Source organism: Passer montanus, unplaced genomic scaffold (assembly GCF_014805655.1).
Source record: "Passer montanus isolate IOZ18808 unplaced genomic scaffold, ASM1480565v1 scaffold244, whole genome shotgun sequence".
Lineage (NCBI taxonomy): Eukaryota > Metazoa > Chordata > Aves > Passeriformes > Passeridae > Passer > Passer montanus.
The window spans coordinates 178128-201030 of NW_024367082.1; the positions used below are offsets into that span (position 1 = coordinate 178128).

A 22903-nucleotide genomic window follows, 5' to 3' on the forward strand; every position below is an offset into this window, starting at 1 on the left:
AGCCCCTTGCAGGGTTCCGGGAGAGCCGGAGAGCGGCTTGGGGCACGGGCCTGGAGGGACAGCACAAGGGGAATGGCTTCCCACTGCCAGAGGGCAGGGATGGATGGCATATTGGGCAGGAGTTGCACCCTCTGAGGGTGGCCAGGCCCTGGCCCAGGGTGCCCAGAGCAGCTGTGGCTGCCCCTGGATCCCTGGAGGTGCCCAAGGCCAGGCTGGATGGGGCTTGGAGCGGTCTGGGACAGTGGGAAGTGTCCCTCCATGGCAGGTTGATAGAACTGGACGAGTTTTAAGGTCCGTTCCAAGGTAAACCATTCTGAGATCCCGTGGCAGGTTGATGGAACTGGACGAGTTTTAAGGTCCGTTCCAAGGTAAACCATTCTGAGATCAAATTATACTTCTTTGGGGTTATTTTTGCCCCCAATTTTGATCCTTCCTCCCTACCCCCACCCAATTCCAGTTTTTCTGATGAGGCTAAAGTTTATTTAATGACTCTTTTCAGTGAAAGTTAACACTTTTGTCATGGTCTCTAGAGCTTTGGTTTTTTCCTTGTGTTTTATAGCAGGTAGAGAAGATTTCTGATCTGTGTCCAAATTAGATGGTTGAAATCAAAATTCCCAAACCGAATGCACTCACTAGATACTATGTTGTGACTTTTTAAAAATGAGGATATATGAACATGGATTTAGTGCAACGGATTTGAGTGACTGTAAATGTTTGAGATACAACTTCAGTTTTGTTAGTGAACTGGCATGCAGGGATTTGGATTGCTGGTATATGCTTCCATCACTGACTTCATTTTGTGTGCAGGTTTCTTTTCTATAATAACGAATTCTGACTCTTACAAAGAGGCTTATTCCTCTCAGCCCATTATTTTTAAGAAACTTCATTCAGTTTAGTTTTAAATGTTCATTTAGGATTCCTGAAGGGACTCACTAATTCCTTTAGGCTGAATTGTTTCTGTCTACTGGGATACATTTATCTGCCTTATCCTGCTCAGAGACATAAAGCTGTGTGTGTGCACTTAGCAGCAGACTCCAAAGTTCAGGTCTGACTTGTGACAATTCTGGATTAGATTGTGGACAATTGTGACTTAGTTGTGCTGTCCTGTGGATGGTGGTGATGAGAAGAACCCTTGCACTGTATGAACTTCTGCTCAACCTCCTAATTCTTTGTTAACTTGATGTTTAAATTTTATTTTGAGAAGAAACTTTAACTTACTGTAGTGAAATTTTCTGAATTGTTAAAGATTATGAATTTTAAAGCAGGATTTGTGTGGTGTTTTTTCTGGTATTTTTCTCCTGGGTAAGCTTTTAAACAGTCCAGAAAATATTTTTGTATTTGAATGTACTGTACTCACTAAGAACAATACAATCTAATATTTTCACACCTGTTGGCTGTTTATTAAATACCATTGTGGAGAGGGGGTGGGTGCTAATTTACACTTTCATTACCTTTTTTTCATTCACTTTACATTATTTGAGTCTTGTCTGTTGAATAATACACACAGCTGCATGAAAATATTAAATGAGTAATTATCAGACATTTGTGCTGAAAGATTTTCCCTGAGAATCTTGATGTTTCTGTCTTCTCCAAATGCTTCAGCTCCTTCTGATTGAATATTGCATTTGCAGATTCCAGATGAAAACTCTGTTCTGCATTAGTAATTCCCAAAACTCACACAGATTTAGCTGGCAATTGACAAAAGCAACTTCTCAAAAGTAGAAAACTGTTCAAGTCTGTGCTGTCCTGTTGGAGTGAAACAGCAGCTACTCAAATAACAGCATGGATTTGTGTAGGAAGCGAACTAGGAATTTGTAATTAATTTAAAATTTAATTTTAATTTTTAAAGTTAATTTTTAATCTACTGACCGAACTAGGCCACGCCCACAGTAGCCCCCGAGGGGCCCCGCCCCCAGCAGGCCACACCTCCAAGATGTCGTCGGCAGAGCACGGGAGGTTCTTCTGCACGGCGGGACGCGGGCTGGAGCCCTTCCTGGCGCGGGAGGTGCGGGCGCGGCTCGGCGCCACCGAGGTGAGCGGGGAGCCGGGCTAGTGACCGCCCGGGCGGCCCGGTCCGGGTGAGCCGGCGCCAGTGACATCCCGGGCTGTCCGGTCCGGTCCGGGTGAGCCGGAGCCAGTGACCAGCCGGGCGGTCTGGTCCGGGTGAGCCGGAGCCAGTGACCAGCCGGGCGGCCCGGTCCGGTCCGGGTGAGCGGGGAGCGGGAGCCAGTGACCAGCCGGGCGGTCCGGTCCGGCTCAGCAGGGAGCTCCGCGCCCGGAGCCCGGCGAGCACGGCCCGAGCTGTACTGCCCCCGGCGCGGGGCTGGCCGGGGTCGGAGGGGCTCACCCTCAGGGAGCCGGGGCTGCGCTCGCCCGGCCGGGTCCGACGGGTGTTCTCCCCGCAGGTGGACTGCGTCTCGGGAAAAGTGTTCTTCAGGGCGGCGCCAGTGACATCCCGGGCTGTCCGGTCCGGTCCGGGTGAGCCGGAGCCAGTGACCAGCCGGGCGGTCTGGTCCGGGTGAGCCGGAGCCAGTGACCAGCCGGGCGGCCCGGCCCGGTCCGGTCCGGGTGAGCGGGGAGCGGGAGCCAGTGACCAGCCGGGCGGTCCGGTCCGGCTCAGCAGGGAGCTCCGCGCCCGGAGCCCGGCGAGCACGGCCCGAGCTGTACTGCCCCCGGCGCGGGGCTGGCCGGGGTCGGAGGGGCTCACCCTCAGGGAGCCGGGGCTGCGCTCGCCCGGCCGGGTCCGACGGGTGTTCTCCCCGCAGGTGGACTGCGTCTCGGGAAAAGTGTTCTTCAGGGCGGCCGCGGGACCTGGAGAGCTGCGGCAGCTGCGCTCGGGGGAGCGCCTGTTCCTGCTGCTGAAGAAGCACAGTCCGCTGCCGGTGTCCGGGAACAGAGGTACGGACACGGGAAGCCTTGGTTTGAGTCCTGGTTATAACATTTGAAGTGTTTAGGTTTTTACTGGTGGCTGTAGTTCTAATTGACAGTAATCGATTATGAAGTGTCTTTCACCCACGTGCGTTTTCAACATTTTTTTGACCTGAAAAGGGCTTTTAAATTGTTTTCCATAGCTACCTTGCAACCTGTATTCTGCTGGTACTGAGTGTATATCTGTATTTTAAAGACCCTTTCCCCTGCCCAGCCCCAAAAAAGAGAATAATAACCCACCCGAAAACCAAAGTTCACTCCTGGATCTCTTGTGTTTATTTTAACAAGTCTTATTTTCTGTTAAACGAAGTGAATCCCAACCTATGTATTGTGTCAATTTACTCCTAAGTATGCAGCATCCTTCTAAGTCTCAGCTGCTTGGATCATGTTCTCTGTCAGTGTTGGAGTGAGAATTTCAGGTTAGATGGATTGATATCTGCCTGCTGCTGGATTTTTATTTGGGAGATTACCTTCAGCTTTGAGGATGAAATTTGATTCTAAGATTTTAAGTGATAACTAGAAAGACCTTTATGTTTTTTCCTTGACCAGCTTTCATGTATGTAGGTGAATTGGCCTCTGTGTTCCTCATGCCTCTCTTGTGGCTAGCTTGGGACTGCCCACACATGTGTTGCAGGATTGAAGGCACAGTTATGAATGGGAAGCAGAAATTTTCTTTCTGAAAGAATAAACTTGGTTTTGCCTGAGATGACTCCAAGTAATTCATGTTTGTATCTGTCTTTCAATTCTGGAGAGTGTTCTGCATCACTTAAACCTGGATCAAGTGCTTTCTGGGGAGGGTGGCATGGTAGGCTGGTGCTCTGTCCCTGGGAATGACTCTCATAGGTGCTCTGGTTTTCTACAGCTGCTGAGTTCTTGTGCAGAATTCAACCCTTGCGTGATTTAGTCTTGGTTGAGCAGTGCTGGTAATCAGAGGGGCGCCTCTGTGGCTCCTGGTGGGTGATGAGAGCTCAGCTGTGCCTGTGATTCTGGACTCACACGTGAATGAAATCTGAACACAGCTGCTGTGAACACCTGTGCTCAGTCCCTAGGGAAGTGAAAAGCCGAGGATGAGGTACTTAACCCAAAACTGCTTTTTTCTTCTAGGGAAAATGCTTCATGAGATTAAAAGCCTTGTCATTGAGGACCCGAAATACTGGCTGGACATTATCTCTGTTTGGAGAAAGCTTCATGGACACAAGGGGAAAACAGATTATGGCTCTCAAGAAAACGCATTGGCTCTGAAGAGAAAGTCAGAAGAAGAGACAAATACTGCAAGTAAAAGGCAGAAAACGAAGCAAGTGAAGGCAATTGTGTCTGAAGAGTATCAGGTGGGAGCTGGGGAGACCTGTGAGGCACCAGACAGAATGAGCAGGCAGGAGTGCTGGACTGAGAGCAGGACTTCCTCAGAATTGCCTTCCAGAGGCAGTGAAGAGGATCCTGCTGCCAGTGAGGAGCTTAACTTCAGCTTCAGGGTGTCATGTCGCTGCAGTGGAGCGATTGCCAGAATACTGACTTCACAGGTATGCTGAGGTACCTACTTTAAAAGAATTCAGCAAGGGTGAACAGAGATGTGTAGTTTGTCATTTCAGTTGTGTTATGTCTTCTGGAATAATAAACTTATGTGAGCTTTTTCTGTATTTTCTCAAAAAGCCCTTAACCTGCATTCACCTTAAACAAGTGGAAATACTGTTTTTGATTTCTCTGCACTATTACCCTTCATGTTTTTCAAATCAATACCTTTTGTTGAGGATAAGCAAAGGTAAGAGTGTGAGGTTCTGGGCCTGTGGAGGCTGAGGAGGGATGGGATAAGTTAGAGCTACTTGAAGGGCCATTGCAAGGACCGTGGGGCCTGACTCCTCTCAATTGTGGCAGTCTGGATGAAGGGGTAAAAGCCAGAACTCACAGTTTCAGTTGCCTCTGACTAGGTATTGTGGAGAATTTGTTCTTCAGGAATACAGCCCTGGGAGTCTTGGTCCTTAGGAGAGAATAGTGGCATGCAGTCCTCCGGGGTCTGTTCTATTCAGCCCTCTTCCCATCTGGGCAGGTTACTCTTACTGGAAGGTGTCAGTAGTTTAGGTTTTTTTCCTACTAAAGCTAGCACCTTGGTGAGGTGAGACACATGAGCTTCCCTACGAGGGTGTTTGCCTAAATTTGTGCTATGTTTGAACCTATACTGTAAAGGTAATCAGAGCTTTCTATATATAATGAAAACATTAATACTGTGAGTTGTAGTTGTGCATTTGCAGGTTTTCTGTTGGGTAATCTGCCTTAGAGCCATTGGAAGTATTTTGTGCATGTGATTAAGAATTCCAAAATGGTGGCAGTCACAGAATATTCTGAGTTGGAAGGGATCCACAAGGATCAAGTCCAACTCAAGTGAATGTTTTATTGTCACTTGGCAGGACTGGAGCTTCAGCTTCTCCTCTTGCTGCAGCTGAGTGTTGGTTGTTTACCTTGTGCCATGTTTGCTTTGCCTCTCACTCACCTGCTCTGCCCTGTTGCATCTCTTCTGCTGTGAGTTGTGTGAGTTACTCTCTTAGGCATAGACTCTTCCCCGGGATTTCTGAGGGTTGTGCATCCGAGGCTGTGCTCTGCAGTTTTCCCAGTTCTATGTTTTTTTGTGCCTGTGACTGTTCTCCCCCTCCTAGGAGGTCGGAAGAGCCATTGGCACAGCGCTGGTGAAGCAGTGCGGGTGGCGTACTGATCTGCGGGACCCTGACCTGGAGGTAGGGCTGCTTGTGTGCCTATGGATGCTTCCAGACTCACCCTGACACCTTTGGTTTTGTTCTCTGCCCCCTTTGCACGTGGGACCATGGCCTGTCCCTGCTGGTCTTCCTGCTGCTGAATTTACCTGAAAATCAGCATGTGTGTGGCCCTGGTGTGTGTGTGCCTTCAGAGCTCTGGCATGAACCCCTGCCTGCATGGGAGGGGAAGGATCCCCAGAGGAGGAGTTTCAGGATCCAGCACCCTCGCAGACTGCTGGACTCTGACTGTGAAAATGGAATTCACCTAAGCCGTGGGTGTCTGTGGCCTCTGGAGGGGAAGGGAGCAGGCATCATAGGCTGTTCTCAAGGAGCTGGACTTGAGAATATCACATACAAGGCCTGGGGGTTATGTTCTTCCACAAATAGCAAACAGCTCCCTTTGTGCACCCTTGCTGGTACTGCTGCCCAGAGACCTTCCAGAGGATTCCTTGCTCCTGACAAGGAATGTTTCTTCAGGGATGTTTGTCCATCCCTGCCCTTGGCTTGTGGAAGCTGCTCTCAGCTCTGATGCTGAGAGATTCCAGACCTGCAGAAACTCTGGAGTTCATTTCCTGGTGCTGGTGCCCACCCTGAGCACTGTGTACTATGTACAGCTTTGGTGAGGCTCACCTGCACCTCCTGTTCTTGCCCAGACTTTTGCTCTGAAGCTGTTCAAGTGCTGAGGACTGGGATTTTCCAGCAGTGTTGTGTTTCCCTTCGTGCTTCCTGGGGCAGGGATTGCAGTCATGCAAGACCTGCTGGGGAGCTCAGTCTTCTTTTGGGATGTTCTCTGTAGGACAGCAGAACAATTTCTTGTAGCTGCCTACAGCTACTTGTTGTTGTTTGTTTTGGGTTTTTTTGTTTGGTGGGGTTTGGTTTGGGTTTTTTTTTGGGTTCTTTTTTTTGTTTAGTTGGTGTTTTTAAAAATGTTTATTATTTTGTTGCTAGTATACAGTGAATAATATTCTCCCACTTGTAGTAAATGGATTTATAACTAAAAATTCCTATGCTGTGTTAAGGAAAAATAGGCTCCCTTATAAATTCAAGTGCTTGCTGATGGATTCCTGGCTGACAAAATCCCCCTCAGCTTGATTAAGCATTAAATAATCTGTAAAGTGGCATTCAGATCAACTAGTGGGACTTCTCCCAATTAATTGTTGTTGTTTGTAGTATGGATTTTTGTTCTTAAAAACTGGAATCAGAGGTTTGTAGAAGCATCTGTGTCTGGTTTAAATAAGTTAAAGGTATTGTTGTGTGAGTTTGAGACTTTAAAATGTTGGTGTTTTTTTTTTCCTCTTCTAGATCTTTGTACATCTTAATGACATTCACTCTGTGGTGGGGATTCCTCTTTTCAAGTAAGTGTTCTCCCCACTGTGTTGGGCAATGTCAGAACAGACAGGATTTGTAAATCTTGCTATCTGCCACGAGTATTTATCTTTTGGTTTGATAATCACTTTTGTTAAATTAGTCTTGTGATCTGCCTGGGTTTTAAATGAACACACAGACCAGACTTTGCAGTGAGTTATGGTTAAAAGCAGACTTCTCTGTCTCTCAGGAGATCTGTCCATTTCATTTGTTCTTTGACATTACATGGGCTTGTCTGGGTGGTTCTGCTGCTGTTTTAGTTAACTTTTTTTGGTTTTTTTGCTGTCTGCAGGCTTCCATTGGCAAACAGAGAGTATATCAGAACAGCAGGACTGCGGTCAACAGTGGCATGGGCCATGGCATCTCTGGCTGAAATCAGGGTCAGTGAATGTTCCTTGTGAAGAAATGGGTCCTGAACGAAGGGAATGGGGTACTGCTCATGGGGTCTGGGGCTGGGGAGGAGTGGGGTGATTCCAGTGCCCCATTCCCTGGGAAGGAGTGGGGTGATTTCAGTGCCCCATTCTCCCTGTTCCCTGGGAAGGAGTGGGGTGGTTTCAGTGCCCCATTCCCTAGTGCCTGTGGCCAGGGTCTGCCATGCCTGTGATGAGTGTGCTGTCACCGGCAGTTCAGCCAGGTGTCTGCTGTAACTCCTGGTGCTTCTCAACAGAGCTGGTAATCCTTGTACAGATACATGTCTAAGTGGCAAGCTTTTTTCTGCTGTTCTGCAACAGTGAAAAAATGAGATGTTGTTTGCTGTTGTTTTCCAAGGAAATGTGGTCTCTTTTCACAGTGGTACCAACATCTGTCTGCAGTCCACTTGTAATATTTCCTCCTGAATGTCTCCTCCTCCTCAAGCTCCCCAATAGCTTCACACTGTCTGCAGTGAAGTTATTGGTGCTTTTCACTATATTCTCTTACAGGCAAGTTTGGCCAGGGATTACCAGAGATTCTTGTTAACCTGTGCTGGGTTCAGTGGGATTGTGCACATCCCTCTGTGAGCTCTGTCCTGGGTAAGGAGTTTGGCATGCTGGGGATGTAGTAACCCCTCTGTTTTTGTAGGCTGGTGCCCTTGTGCTGGATCCCATGTGTGGGTTAGGAACCATCCTGCTGGAGGCTGCCAAGGAGTGGCCTGTGAGTATCCCAGTCCCAGCTGCTGGACCCCTGCAGGGAAACTGGTACTTGTGGGACAGGGTTTTCTCTCTGCCAGTTAGGCCAAAGCCCATTGCTGCCTGGAAAGGTGAAAACAAACCAATCTTTCTGGGCAGCTGCTAGAAGTGTTTCAGTACAAAGGTTCCCCAGATGAATGTGTCCTGCAGGCTGGTGCAGCTGGTGATTCCCACTGCAGGGTTTGTGTGAGGCAGCCACGAGCTTGTGAAGTTTCCTGGGGTTGGAAGAGTTGGTGTCATGGGACAGTTGTCAGCATTAGGGGCAGTGGGGCTCGCTGTACCTAGCTGGGGTCGTGCTGTTAGGACATGCTCTTGGTATTTCTGTCATTTCAAGTGTCTTGAGCAGACCACAGCATTGAAGGAGTGGAGACAGCACATACTTCTGAACATGAATATTTCTGAAGATTAAAAGAATGGAGACAGCACATACTTTCTCCGTTGCTCCACCCTGTGGGTTGTGGATTGCTTTTTGTAACACCAGCAGATGTCCCAGAAAGGGGGGTGTCTTGCAAGAGCTGTACAACAAGGCAGTTCAAGAAGGGTTAATGAAATAAAGAACTAGAGTGTTCACAAAATTACTTTTCTCTCTCTCTGGACAGGAAGCCTGTTACTGGGGTGCCGATATAAGTGACTCACAGTTAGAGGGTGCAGATGGCAATATCAGAGCTGCAGGCTTAGTGGATAAGATTGAGCTGCTGAAAGCTTCTGTGAAAGGTATGTCTGTGGGATTTCCAGGTGGCTATTTTGTATTTCTGGGATTGTACAGGTAGGTTTCCCTGAGGTGATACGTTGCAGAGCTAACTCCCAACAAATAGCTGGGTTGTGGCTCTGGTACTAGTGCTAGTGAAGGGATAATTATGAAGGGAGGTACTTCCTCCCTGCTGCCTGTAACTTTGGTAAAAATGAAGTCAGCATTTTATCTTTTATCATCTTTTTATTGAAGACAATAAAATTTACAATTGTCTGCCATGGACAGTAATTCTCTCTTCATGGTAAATGTGTGATTTACCACCACAATACCATAAAGAGTATGTACCATGTGAGATTTCTTTGTATCTTAGTGGAACACAGCCAGGACAAATCCAAATGAAATGCAGCCTGTAAGTTAAATTTACCAGGTGAGTATTGGTGAGGACACATTAAGCTAAGCTGCATTGTTCATGTTTTGCAGTAGGAGTATTTTGAATTATGGCTCCTTTCTCCCGTAAAAGGAAGTCTGTTTACTCTTGGTTTACAAGCGATTCTGCAGAGAAGGAAATAATTGTATGACCTTATTCTGGACTTCAGAGTCTGAGGCTAAATTATGCCTATATGAAATCCATGACAGGCAAGCTGGCTGAGTTTCCCTGTGCATGAGTGATGAAGTGTGCATATTTTTTTTTACCTTGCAGTATTTATTTCTTACTGGAATGGTAAGAAACATTATTGATTTTTTATAAAAATGTAGGTTTATTTCTCACTTAAAAGCTGTGTTTGACTTTGGTTTCTAGGATAATGGAAGGTACTTAGCTGTCAGGTTTTCTAAACTGAGCAAGTTGGCTGTAACTTCTGCATGTCTTGAGAAGGGCTGTAGGTGGTGTGTCCTTTCATTTGCAGATAAAATTGATACCCAGTTGTTGTGCTGCAAGTGTTGACCCAAGAATGGTCCAGGAAACATCTCCAGCTAGTTGTAGAAAAGTTGGCATAGAATCTCATAACAGTTTAGGTGAGGAGGGACTGTTGGAAGTCTTTAGTCCTGCTATCTATTCAAGGCCGTGTCAAGCGCTTTTGGAGCACCCTGAGGGATGGAGGACCCCAGGGTCTGTGCAGGGCCCAGGCCTGCTGGCCTGCACAGCCTGGCATGGCATGGAGAACCCTGGGGATCCCAGCCTGGCCTGCACAGCCTGGCATGGCATGGAGGGACCTCCAGGGTCTCAGGAGGGATCCCAGCCTGGCTGCACAGCCTGGCATGGGATGGAGGGACCTCCAGGGTCTCAGGAAGGGTCTCAGCTGGCCTGCACAGCCTGGCACGTGGCCAGCCTTCATCACCACAGGCGCAGTGCTGCATCTTCCTTAAGGAAGCTGACCTCAGCTGGGATGCAGAAGCTCTGAGGTGGCCCTTCAAAGGCATGAGCTCTGACAGGATCCAAGTGATTCTGGCTGTAACCAGATTCCTTGAGGGAAGAAAACTGGCATGGAGAGGAACTGGAGGTGGCTCCTTGCCATTCATACATGTGCACTTGAACATTTGCACTGAGTAAAGTGCTCACAAATGTAGCTCTTTTGTGTTTTGCTCAACGATTTGATTTTCATGTTTAAGATGTACTGGGTGTTGAGAGGCAGCAGTTAATCTGGGACCGTGTAGTGCCCTAGGAGAGTCTTGCTGCAGGGGCAGACATCCTCAGGAGTGGAGACTCTGCAGACTGAACGGTGCTGCCACGCATTTGTCTCCTGCCAGTCTGCAGGGGGGTGGTGTCTCCATGGTGGAGTTCATGAGGGCAAGTGCAGAAGGAGCTGTGAATCTGCATAATCCAAAATGTGCCTTATGTGAACGTGCATAGCCCAAAAAGAGCTGGCAGGCAGTGTTGAAGGGGGAACAGGGGCAGAGCTGCTGTGCATTTTTCACACAGTCAGAGATAAGTAAAGACCTGCCTTTATTCTGCAGCACTGCCATTGCCCTCAGAAAGCTTTGATAGTGTTATTTCGGATATTCCATTTGGGAAGAAGTTCAAGACCACAAGTGATTCCCGGCTCCTACCAGATCTTCTCCAGGAAATGGAGAGGTACGTGTGGCCTTTGGCACCCTCATGGGTTTGATGGAAGTGCCATAATGGTTTGTGATCTGAGCATTCAGCCAGCTTCAGATCTGCTTTATTCCATAGTCCCCAACTCTGTAGTGTGACCCTGTGCAGGCTGTGGAGGTCTCAGCCCATTACTTGTCCCTTGGAGGCTGTTAGGTTGTGTTTCACCAGCTGTGAGCTGCCAAGGGAGGATCCAGTGTGAGCCGTGCTCTCAAATGCTCTTTGCAATTCACAATTGGGAAATGTTTCTGAGCCATACTCCAGTGTGGCAGAAAGGAGAAAGAGGAGAGGCCTACCTGGACAAAGTTAAAGCGTGGCCAGGCAAATAAAGCTATAATCTTTTTCTAGTTGAGGCCTGCTTGTATAAATTGATAGTCTTTTCTTTTTGAGGTCACAGCCAAGCTTTGACCAGCCTGCCTTGGCAGGAAGGATCTCTAGACTAGAAGAAGGGACATGCATTGTCCTTGCTATTCAGGAACGCCTCACTAGCAGCCTGGGCTGGTTTTTGGTGTGTCCTTTCGTCTCTCACCATGTTATTTGGTGGCAGAGTTGGGCCAAGCTGATAGCTGGGCTGCTTCTAACAGACAGGTCAAGCCATCTTCCCCTCTACTTCTTGCCTGAAAAGAAGCCCTTTCTCTAGGACTGCTCTTCAGCAGATGTTGATCTTACTCAGCCAATGCAGGAATGTGGTGGGAAGGTGATGGAGAAGGTTGCATGGCTCCACAGAATGGTATGGCAATCTTGTTTTCTGGCCTTATTTGCTCTATTGGTCCATCCTAAGTAAAATATTCCCTTAGGAAGGTGGAGATGAGGAAGGGGCCATGAGAGCCCCACCAGTAAAGCTGTTCAAACTACTTACTGTAAACTGAGTCAGGATAGTATTTCTTTTTCCCTTCTTTCAAATCACATGTAATGTTTGGACATATACCTAGAAAAATTAATTGCAAACATTGATTAATTTTCTTTTGCTTCTTGAGTTTGAAAGCCATTCAGGATCAGTGGAACGGGGCAAGTTCCAAAAGGCTGTTTTTTGAAGTTTCCGAAAGGAAGGGCCAGTTTCAGAATTACCATGCTAATCTGAGCAGCCCTTGCTGCACTGGGAGGCTGTTCCTTTGCAGTCTCCAAAAACCCTGGGCTTGATGGTGCCCTTGATCCTTGAAAGAATGCTGAGTGTGGTAAAAAAATAGTTTCTCTTCCCTGCCAACCCAATAGAAAGAACTACTAACATCAGAAATGTTTTGGAGTCAGGACAGGGCCCTGTTCTCCTATTTGGAAAGAGGTAAGAAGATGGGGGATTTAAATTCCTCTTGGAGGTGCAGCTCACTGAGCTGAGCTGTGACACACTCAGGTGTTTCACTGAATGCAGATGGCATCTGAAGTGTCAGTAGTAGCAAAGTTCTGCACAGGCAAAGGGATGCCAGAAGGGATCAACACCTAACCTTTCTTTTTCCTGTGATTGCCAGAGTGCTTCGTGTTGGAGGGACCCTGGTGTTGCTGCTGAGCCAGGAGCTCCGCAGACACGTGGATCGTTTGACCAGGTGTGCTGGAGGTGACCCTGCTGAGGCCTCTGCTGATGGTGACAGTGGAGCAGCCCCTGCACAAGCCATGGATGGTTTGACCAGGTGTGCTGGAGGTGACCCTGCTGAGGCCTCTGCTGATGGTGACAGTGGAGCAGCCCCTGCACAAGCCATGGATGGTTTGACCAGGTGTGCTGGAGGTGACCCTGCTGAGGCCTCTGCTGATGGTGACAGTGGAGCAGCCCCAAGTGTGGTTGGGAATTCCTCCTCCTTGGCCCAGGGGTGTGGAAAACCTGTTCTCAGCAGACATTTTGGGTCTCTGCTGCCAGAGGGTGTCTATGCCGTTAGCCTGGGCAAGACTGATGCTTTCATACACAAATACAGGAAGGTGTCTGCTCCTGGGAGCAGCAGAACTGGGACTGAGAGCTGTCCCAGTACTGGTACACTCCCTGGAACTGGGAGCTCTCTGGCTGTGGGCTGAAGGGAACTTGAATGCTTTGGGAGCAGCCTCTGCTGATGCAGACACATCCACTGCCATCCCTTAGATTGCCTCATGTCCTTGGGAAGTCCTAAGGCACTGTGCTGTTCTGTCTCTGGTTTAATAGGAGAGGTGGAAGCTGCAGTATTTCTACTACAGTATTTCTACTGTATTGGATACAGTGAAAGCGGATATAGTGTATTGTAATGTGGCAGAGTCCTCAAATCCTTGTTTAGGCAGAGCTGTTCGGTATTGGGAGGAGTTTCTGTGGGAGAGTCTTGATTTGCAGAACTGCAAAGCCAGATGTGGTAGCTCATGATCTTTGGGCTGTGCACTCCAGCTATTCATTTAAAAGCAATGTTTAAGCTGCAGCTTTGTCTATTCTAAGTATTCTTAGTGTTCAGGTTGTTCTTAGATGGAGGATAGGTGTGCCCCCTGAGATGCTGAGCAGGAAGGGAGGCCAGAAGGACAAGAAGCAGCAGTGACAGCTGGAGTTGCAGCCAGGCCCTGGGCCCTGACCCTGTTTTGTGTGTCCTGGGTCCTCCCTGCCCTGCCTCTCCCTTTCTCTCCTGCACATTTGTGGCACCTTTTTTTCTTCCCTGTACCTTTTCTCTTGGTTCTTCTGTCTCATCAAAATAGGGCTTCTAGAACTGTACCAAAGAAAGGGCCCAAGGCAATACTGAAATCACTTTCTCCTTTGGGTTTTAGCATCCTTTGTACAAAGGCTGAGATAGCAAAAACCAAAAAACATTGCATGTTTTCTGTGAGAACTGAACATGAAGATTTCTCACTGCTTTCCTAAGCTATGTCAATCTGCAGGAACACTGGAGGCCTTTTGAGGAGGGAAAATTAGGATAAAATACATTTCTGTATGCTTCTGTGTCAAGCTTTTGACTGAAGATCACCTTAAAGAGCAGGGTTGGGTTTAACAATGTTATTTTGTTGACTTCAATGCTGTTTCTCTCAAATGTTTTTAATGAGAAAAGTAAAAAATAGGATTATATTTGCATTTTCAAACACACATTTCTGTCCTAAAATATCTTGTAGTTGTTAATGTATATTTTTACACCTGTGCAGTTTATGATAAAGACTTTCTTTTGAAACTCAGCAGCATTTTGGACTAAGGCAAACTTTAAGGGCAGGGTTTGGGGGGAGGTTTGTTTTTGTTTGTTTTATTTTCTGGTTTTGTTTTGGTTTCATTTGGCTTGCCTTTTTTCTAACACTGAGCGTATCAAAGAAATCAAGGAATAATGTGTAATTGTAGTTTGAATTCGTTACTTTTTTACAAACAATTACTTTGAACTCTGGTTAACTGTATTTATCTAGTGTGGTTCAGTATTCTTCAACCATTGTGCTGTCAAAAACATTTAGAAATGTCTTGGTGAGAATTTTTGCTTTGGTATTTTAGAAGAAAGCAGCTTAGGCCATGTTGTGCTGCCCACATGCAGCTGTGAGACATTTGTTCCTTGCCCATGAGACATGGAAGGATAGTTTTGTGTTGTGCTGCCAAGCTCTGTTTGTGTATTGTAGTGCCTTTACCTATGTCCTAGGGCTATTTTTGGTCCCTTCTTGGCTTTTTTGTATGAAAGCTGATTTTTCTAGTCTTGCAGCACCAACAAAAAAGGAATGTAAGTAGCACTTACAGTGCTAATGTCACATCAACCCTCATTGTTTGTAGGTACTGCATTTTTGGAGGCAATTAACTGATATCTTCAGTCTGTTGCTTTTTGAAGTTGTTGGATGTTTGGGGGATTACAGTGTTGAGGCCTGAACATAATGATGTGTGCCCTGTAGTCATACCAACACTGAAAATTTTCCAGGTGTTCCCTCTAAGTTTCTTTGATGCTGAACTACAGACACATTAAAAAACTATGAAAAAAACCCCATTCTGTGGAAAAACACACCCTAAAGAAACATCTATGTGTGAAATTCTGAGACTTGCTGTAAGTATAGATGAATTCTTCTGTAATCACTTGGATCATATGTTATCTATATAGCAGCCATACAAAAATAATAGAGCTGCTCTTCACAAAACTGTTTTTCTGAGGAATAGCAAGCAAAGTTTTCTGTATTTTGTCAAAGCAAGTCAACTACAAATACAAATAAATACTTTTACATCAGTACTTTAAGATACAAAAATACGTGCAGCTCTTTGGAAGAAATTAGAAGTGAACCCAGACCTTTGCAGATATTTTTTCTTGTACAATATACACACTCTAGGAACTAGATACATTAAAATTATATTTTAACAACAGTAGACTTATGGTAATTCACTGTATTCACAGAATATATAGAAGCAGACTGAATAGATTCTCAATACATTCTGGTATTGGATAAAGTTCTGTGTTAGATATGTAAGAATATAATTTTAAATGTTAATGCCATTATGTTGTCACAATTCTTTTAGCTTGAGGAGAGCAATAGATTAAAACTGATTTATCAGGGATTTTACAGTCAGGAGCTGTAATTTAACCAGAAGTAAGGTAATTAGAGATAGATCCCAAGCTGTGCCTTATCAGATTATAATTAGTCTTCTTTGAATAGCAGATTGAGACACAGTTGGTTTGTTACATATTGCCATTCAAAATATCCTAGTATTAAATATAGCTAGTCATGTTATTACTGGCACACTGTGCTTGTGTAACTGTGGACATCAGCATATCTGAAATAAATACAGATTTTCTGCTCATACTTATTTATGTATTGAAACCTGTAAAGTTTCTCATTTTTGTATACAGAAAAAATACTAATTTGTATGTAGATGCATTTTAAAATAAAAATATATCTATTCTATACAAGATTTTAGAATATAAGAAATTATATGGAGGCCCCTTCTGGAGGGGGGCTGTATGTATGTAAATGGGATTATTAAACCAACATCCTGCTGTCTGGACTAGTTTAATTCATTTTGTACCACCTTTGGGGGTGAGTAAAAAGGATAGAAATTGGAGTCTGGGTGGTGATGATGTAATTTGGGGCAGCCCAGTGTCACTGGGAGAGTGAAGATGCAGTGGAGGAGAAGGTGAGTTGGGTGTGAAAGGGGTTAGGTGGGGTCCTCCCAAAAATGGAGGTTACAGCCAAAAAACGCTTGGAAGTTTAGGGGCTGTGTTTGTGCAAAAAATATTAAAATTGTAGCCTTCCTTATCTCTATATAAAAAAAAATTTTTTAAAAATTACTTGCAACTACAATCCTGTATCTACTGAATTGTATACAAGGATCTTGGAGTATAAGAAATTCTAAATATAGATACAGAGGGTTTAAAAATGCAAGTATAATTTTATGTATATAATTTAAGGGCTTGAAAATGGAATAAAGTATCTCTGCGAAGGCAGTAGAAATAGCTGTCAGTGTTCAGAGGGTTTTCTGTCTGACACAGCTGGAGATCTCAGCCAGGACGGAAATCACTGCTGCTGCCCGATGATGAGCACGGCGTACTGCAGCTCCCGCGGGAAATGCCACACTCAGAAAGGTGTCTATTGCCTGCCTGAACCCGACCCAGCTCTGACACTGCCACCGTGCTTCTGGTGTGATTTTCTGCCACCCTTCCTGGTATGGGGACACGGGTGGCAGATTCAGTGGTGCTGGAGACAGGCAGGAGATGCAGTGGCAGGTAGCGGTGGGGTCAGATCTGATTCTTTCAATAAAGTTGAATCAACCCTAAAGCAACCCCCCCACCCTTTGGCTCCTGTCTTTCTTTGGTGTGCTTCAGTCATTTTTTCCACTGTATTTCTTGCTTTGCTTTTCACCTTTTCAGTCTATTCCTCACTTCACTTTTCTGTTTCAGACTTTATTTCTGTCTGTCTCTAACTGCATCTCTAACTCTGTTTCTCTTTCTCACTATTTCTAACTCTATCTTTTCTTCTCTATCTCTATGACTATTTCTCTATTTCCCTCTGTTTCTCTGTTTCCCTATTTCACTTTCTTTTTCTCTATATACTTTATACTTGAACTCTGTTTATTTTTCTCTCTAGCTTTAACTATTTCTTTTTCTGTCTATTTCCTTTTCTCTCTTACTGTATCTTTTTCACTCTATTTCTTTTTCTATTTAACTTTTATGCTATTTCCTTTCCTCTTCAACTCTATTTCTCTCTAACTGTATTTCTTATTCTCTCTATTTCTTTTTATCTCTAAGACTATTTCTAACTTTTCCTTTCTATTGATACAATACATAGTACAAATTATACTATATATATCTTACTATAACATATATGTCATATATGTTGTCTATCTAAATATCGTACATCAATATATAACCACTTGTTAATGTGAAGGTAAATATCAAAAATATAAATGTAAAAATATTTAACTATAGTTTAAAATAAAGGGGTTTTTTGTTTTTAATTTGGCAATAGGCAGGGTTTTTATAATAAAAATTATAAATATACATAAAATAAAGGTAGAAATCTAACTATAGAAATATATAATAAATATATAAAGATATGCATAAAAATTAAAAAGCTAAGTAAATATAAGTATTAGCAGTACATATTATATATACTATTAATAATTTATCTATATTACATTTTTATATATATTATATATTTATCAATAGAATACATCAATAAAACTATAAATGCAAATGTGAATATAATTATGAAAAATAAATAACAACGATTTAAATATAGTTTAAAAGAAAGGGCTTTTGGTTTTTGTGGTAGAGGCAGGGATTTTATTTTAAATACTATGAACATACATATCTTGATATAATTCTAAATATAGAAATACTAAATATCTAAATATATATAGAGAAAAATAAAATATAAATAATTATGAGTAATAGGAAGAGATATAATTTAGAATGTAGATAACACTACGTCAATATACATTTTAAATGCAAATGTGAATTTAAAAACATGAAAGACATAAATTTAAAAAAATTTAAATGGTATAAAAGAAAGCTTTTTTGGTTTTTATTTGGGTAGAGAGGGGTCTTATTTTAAATTATATAAGCATTATAGAAATATAAATCTAAATATAGAAGTATATAATCAATATATATAAATATGTATAGAAATAGAAATAGAACTAAAGTAATAGGAATAGATGTAATATAGAATAGAAATTACATTATACATCAATATACATTATAAATATAAATATGAAAAATACAAAAAAATATATTTAAATATTGTCTAAAATAAAGGGGTCTTAATTTTGGTTCTTATTGGGTTAGAGGCAGGTTTTTTATTTTTCTTCCGGGTGGTTTTGGGGCATTTTAGAGGAGTTTTTGGAGGGGATCCCCCCTCTTCGTTTCTGGCCCTCCCCTGCCCGCAGCCCCGCGGCGTGCGGAGCCCCCGGCTGAGGCGGGCGGCAGCGCCGCCGCCTTGCGGCCAGAGCGCGGTACTGCAGCCTCCCGACAGGCAGGCGAGAGGCGGCGGCGAAAACGCCTCTCTGTGCCGCGCTGCTGCAGCGGCCGACGGCGTGGGGGGGGCTCGGCCGGGACGCGCTCGACCTTCTCAAGATGGCGGCAAAAGAGCGGGAAAACGAGGACCTCGGTCCGTCTGCTGGAGTGCCTGCACGGTACCCCGACGCCGGCGCGGCCCCAGCCGGATTTTCTGTGTCGTTTCCAGTGCCGTGGACACGGACTGTACGCTCAGCGGCGCCGCGAGCGGGCGTATTTCGGTCGGTTGCTGACAGGCATCGACGAAAACATTTCTCTCTGCCGAGGTCCTCTCGCTGTGGACATATTGGGAGTGGCGCGTCGCGGACTTGCTTGACCTTCTCAACAGGGGAGGGCGGGAAAAGTCCAGTTTAGCCGATAATAGCCGAGTTTAGTCGAAGAGCCGATGATAGCCGAGTGTAGCCGAGTTTAGCCGAAGAGACGAAAGTAGCCGAGTTTAGACGAAACAGCCGAGTGTAGCCGGTGGTAGACGAGATTAGCCGAAGAGCGGATGATAGCCGAGTTTAGCCGAACCGAGCCGAGTTCAGACGAAGAACCGAAACAAGCCGAATTTAGACGAAAAGCCGAATTTAGACGAGTTTGGACGAAGAGCCGAACCAAGACGAATTTAGCCGAGTTTAATTGAACAGAACCGAATGTCGCCGCCTTCAGACGAATCGAACGAGCTCAGCCGAACCAAGGCGGGACCAGCCGAACCTTACGACCTCGACCGAACCGAGGCGAACCTCACAAGGCTGGTGGAACCGAAGAGAGCTCCGCCGAACCAAGCCGCCTGCTATCGTGACCATTAATTAGCGTGAGTGCAGTCACTGGCTAATGAGCTCCTGCCCACCACGCGATGCCGTCCGTGTCCGTCTCCTCCTCCCGACACGGCAGCAGGAGAACACCGAGCTTTCCGTGTTTAACGTGAGGAGGCGCCGCTTTACCGGCGGAAAAGCGATTCGCCGAAGAGGCGAATCTCGCGGAATGCAGCCAACAATAGCCGAGTTTAGCCGATAACAGCTGAATTTAGCCCAAGAACCGGGTTCCGCCGAACCGAGCCGAGCTCCGGCGAGCGCAGCATCCCGGGCAGGGCGGGGCGGGCTCGGGATGGAGCCGGGACTCTGTGAGGCTTCCCCTCCTGGCCCCTCTCTCTACCCCTCCTTCCTCCTGCCCGTATTCCCCTTAGTTATCTCCCTTTCCCCCATTTTCCTCTATCTCCCAAACCCGGATCCTTCCTGTCCCGTCCCTACCCCGCTACTCCGTTCTGTTCCCACTCTCTCCCTCCTCTGTCCACGGTCCCTCTTGCCCCGCTCCCTGGCTTTCCCTTCTCCTCCCGCTTTCCTCCCCAGCACGACGTCCCTCCGTACCCTTTCTCATCCCCTGCTATCGCTCCTCTCTTCCCGTCCCCATTGTGTAGTATACTAAAACCTGACAAGTTTTTCGAGTTTATAGGTGTTGGTAAAGAATAGGAATTTGTCTCTAAATTCATTTGGATAGAAACCCTCTCTCTATCCACTCGTTTGTACACAGGAATGTAGGAAACTGTGACTAGAGATGGGTAGTGGTTATGAAAATATGGCCATAACGTTTCTATCTAGGAATGAACCAAGCTGTGCCCTGGATTGCATGTACACGTTTTAATCGTGTAACCAGACAGACTAAGAAAAGCCAACACCCGTAGTAGATTTCTGTTTGGTCTGTGTCTGTGAGAAGCGGGCTGTGTGCTGGAGAGGGAGAGACGCTGTTGGAGCGTGGCAACAGCGCCAGCTGTGAGGATGATGAGGGCTTAGAGCAGCCCCAGCTGTGAGCTGTGAGGAGGGGGCGGCTCCTGCCGGGGGGAGGCTGTTTTAGGGGAAGGGTTTGCCTGACCTCCCTTGTGCCTGGAGCTGCTGAGTAGAGGGGTTTATGGGCGGCTCCCGGCGCTGTCTCGTGGAAGGACGACCCTGGTGCCGCCAGAAAAAAAACCCCAAACGAACAAAAAAACAAAAAAAAAAACAAAAAAAAACCAAAAAAAAAAAAAAAAAACAAAAAAAAAAAAAAAAAAAAAAACCACAAACCCCCCAAAAAAAACCCCAAAAAACCCCAAAAAAAAAAAAAAAAAAAAAAACCACAAACCCCCCAAAAAAAACCCCAAAAAACCCCAAAAAAAAAAAAAAAAAAAAAAACCACAAACCCCCCAAAAAAAACCCCAAAAAACCCCAAAAAAAAAAAAAAAAAAAAAAACCACAAACCCCCCAAAAAAAACCCCAAAAAACCCCAAAAAAAAAAAAAAAAAAAAAAACCACAAACCCCCCAAAAAAAACCCCAAAAAACCCCAAAAAAAAAAAAAAAACAAACCCCACCAAAAACCAAAAAAGGGAGGTGTGGTTATGAGAGAAAAAGAAATTTTAAAGAAGGAGGGGGTGTTATGAGGGAAAAAAAATATTAAAAAGAGGGAAGGAACTCCTCTTCCATTACTGTCTGTGTTTGAACTGGAGGGGTTCCTTCCTCCTCTTGTGGTTTTAAGTGTATTGGTTTGAAGGAAGACCTGCCTTTTCCAGTTTCTTAGGGATATCACAAGGGTGATAGGGAGTCCCTGTATTCTATTTTAAATGGAAGGGGGGAAAATATTGTTGTGGTATTATGGGCTTGATCTGAAGGTAGCCCTCCCCCATTTTCGTCATCCTAAGGTCTAAGTTGAGGGGGCAGCCCTGTTGTCCCTCCTTTTAAAGGGATTGAACTGAGGTCAAAATCCCCCTTTTACCACAATTGGAGGAAAACCCCTTTCTTCTGCTATTGCCGGGGATGAAATTTAAGGGGAGAATACATTAATTCGCCCTGGCTGAAGCGGGGTGAGCAGCCCGCGCTGCCTCAGTTTCGGGGTTCGGCTGAAGGAAGCTGCAGCTCTCGCAGCCTTTGCGGGGTTGAACCGGGGCCGTGCCGCTGCCTTTGAGGGCGCTTCTTGTGCCCGTGGCCCGGCCCCGAAGGTTGCGGCGCGGGAGCGCTGCTGGCGCGGCCCGGGCAGTTGCTGCGGTGGGAGGGGAAGGCGGCCGGGCTGCCGCGGGAGTGCCGGAGCCGCGCCGGTGCGAGCCGTGCGGAGGAGCCGAGGGGAGCCGTGCCGGGCCGGCGGGCGGCAGAGGCGGCACGGGCGCTGCGCTGGCCCCGGCCGCTGCCGGCCGCTCCGGGCGCGGGGCTCGGGCGCCGCCGGGAGCTTTAATCGTTGACATTTCCTTTACGTCGTGGCTTTGAGGTGGTTTTTAGGAATTTATTGCATAGTTTTATTTTGTTTGCAGTTGGTGTATGGTGCGGATATGGTGAACTTTTTGCATGTTACGGTTCTCGGTTCAGGTGAGACGATAAGTTTGATGATAATGTTTTCTTTAGAAGAGCAAAAGAAATTTAAAAGAAGGAGGGGGTGTTATGAGGGAAAAAAATATTAAAAAGAGGGAAGGAACTCCTCTTCCATTACTGTCTGTGTTTGAACTGGAGGGGTTCCTTCCTCCTCTTGTGGTTTTAAGTGTATTGGTTTGAAGGAAGACCTGCCTTTTCCAGTTTCTTAGGGATATCACAAGGGTGATAGGGAGTCCCTGTATTCTATTTTAAATGGAAGGGGGGAAAATATTGTTGTGGTATTATGGGCTTGATCTGAAGGTAGCCCTCCCCCATTTTCGTCATCCTAAGGTCTAAGTTGAGGGGGCAGCCCTGTTGTCCCTCCTTTTAAAGGGATTGAACTGAGGTCAAAATCCCCCTTTTACCACAATTGGAGGAAAACCCCTTTCTATAGGGTTGGTTTTTAATTTTGTCCCATTTTTGTGATGTGATAAGAATTGTTGGTGAAAAGAGTGTAGTGTGGTTTTTTTCCTGGTATTTGGTTGTGTGGTGGAGTTTTTTGAGTTTTGCTATTTGTTTTGGGGTTTTTTTTTTGCTTGGTCTTTTGTTTCTTGTTAGTTAGTGATTAAAGCTTTGTTTTTGAGGTTAATTTGTAACTATTTTCAAGGTTGAAGTGTGGTTTAGATTTTTGATATGGGTGCGATGTAGGATGAGAGTAATTAATATTATATGGAATTGATGGCAGGGTAGAGGACATTTTTGTATAGAATATGCATTTTAATCATGGTAGTTGGGATGGTCAGAGGAATTGCATTTTAGTGTTTGTTTTTGAGGTGGTCTGGGGTTTTATTAGAGGCTAGGATTTTTTATTTTTTGGCTGGTGGAGCTATTCTGACTTTTTATGATATTGGTGGGAATTTGATGCTGTTTCTTTTGTTATTTTATTTTTAGGAATATGATCTTTTTAGTAGGCTTTTTGGCTTTGTATTTTTTCATGATCAAGTTGTTTTTTAGGAGAATTTGGATGAGTGTTTAAGGGGTTTTTTGTTATACTTTTGATCTGATGTTGGTTTATTGTAAAACTTTTGGAGGTGTTTTTTTAGTTTAATTTGGCTGCATTTATGGTAGATGGTAGGACTGTGTTTTTGTTTTCGGGGTAGTTGGTTATAGGTGTATTGTATGTTCTTTAAGTGAAGGTAAATGGTGGTCTGTATTCGTTTGTTAGAGGAAAT

General features: G+C 45.3%; 1 protein-coding gene across 5 annotated transcripts; it reads left to right on the forward strand.

Annotated features, from left to right (window-relative positions):
- Nucleotides 1-11: 11 nt before the first annotated feature.
- Nucleotides 12-16595, forward strand: THUMPD2 (THUMP domain containing 2). 5 transcript variants are annotated; one of them, XM_039711252.1, is made up of 12 exons: nucleotides 12-303; nucleotides 1878-2032; nucleotides 2766-2898; nucleotides 4033-4448; nucleotides 5577-5654; nucleotides 6975-7027; nucleotides 7330-7417; nucleotides 8097-8168; nucleotides 8803-8917; nucleotides 10848-10965; nucleotides 12447-12605; nucleotides 16356-16595. In XM_039711252.1, the coding sequence occupies exons 2-12, from the start codon at nucleotides 1934-1936 to the stop codon at nucleotides 16465-16467; spliced, it is 1443 nt and encodes a 480-aa protein (XP_039567186.1). In that variant the 5' UTR covers nucleotides 12-303; nucleotides 1878-1933; the 3' UTR covers nucleotides 16468-16595. The 5 variants fall into 5 exon arrangements, with proteins under 5 accessions (XP_039567186.1, XP_039567187.1, XP_039567185.1 ...); XM_039711253.1 differs by lacking the exon at nucleotides 16356-16595 and adding an exon at nucleotides 14799-15769 and having other exon boundaries at nucleotides 12447-12689; XM_039711251.1 differs by lacking the exon at nucleotides 16356-16595 and adding an exon at nucleotides 12606-15769 and having other exon boundaries at nucleotides 12447-12521.
- Nucleotides 16596-22903: the final 6308 nt, after the last annotated feature.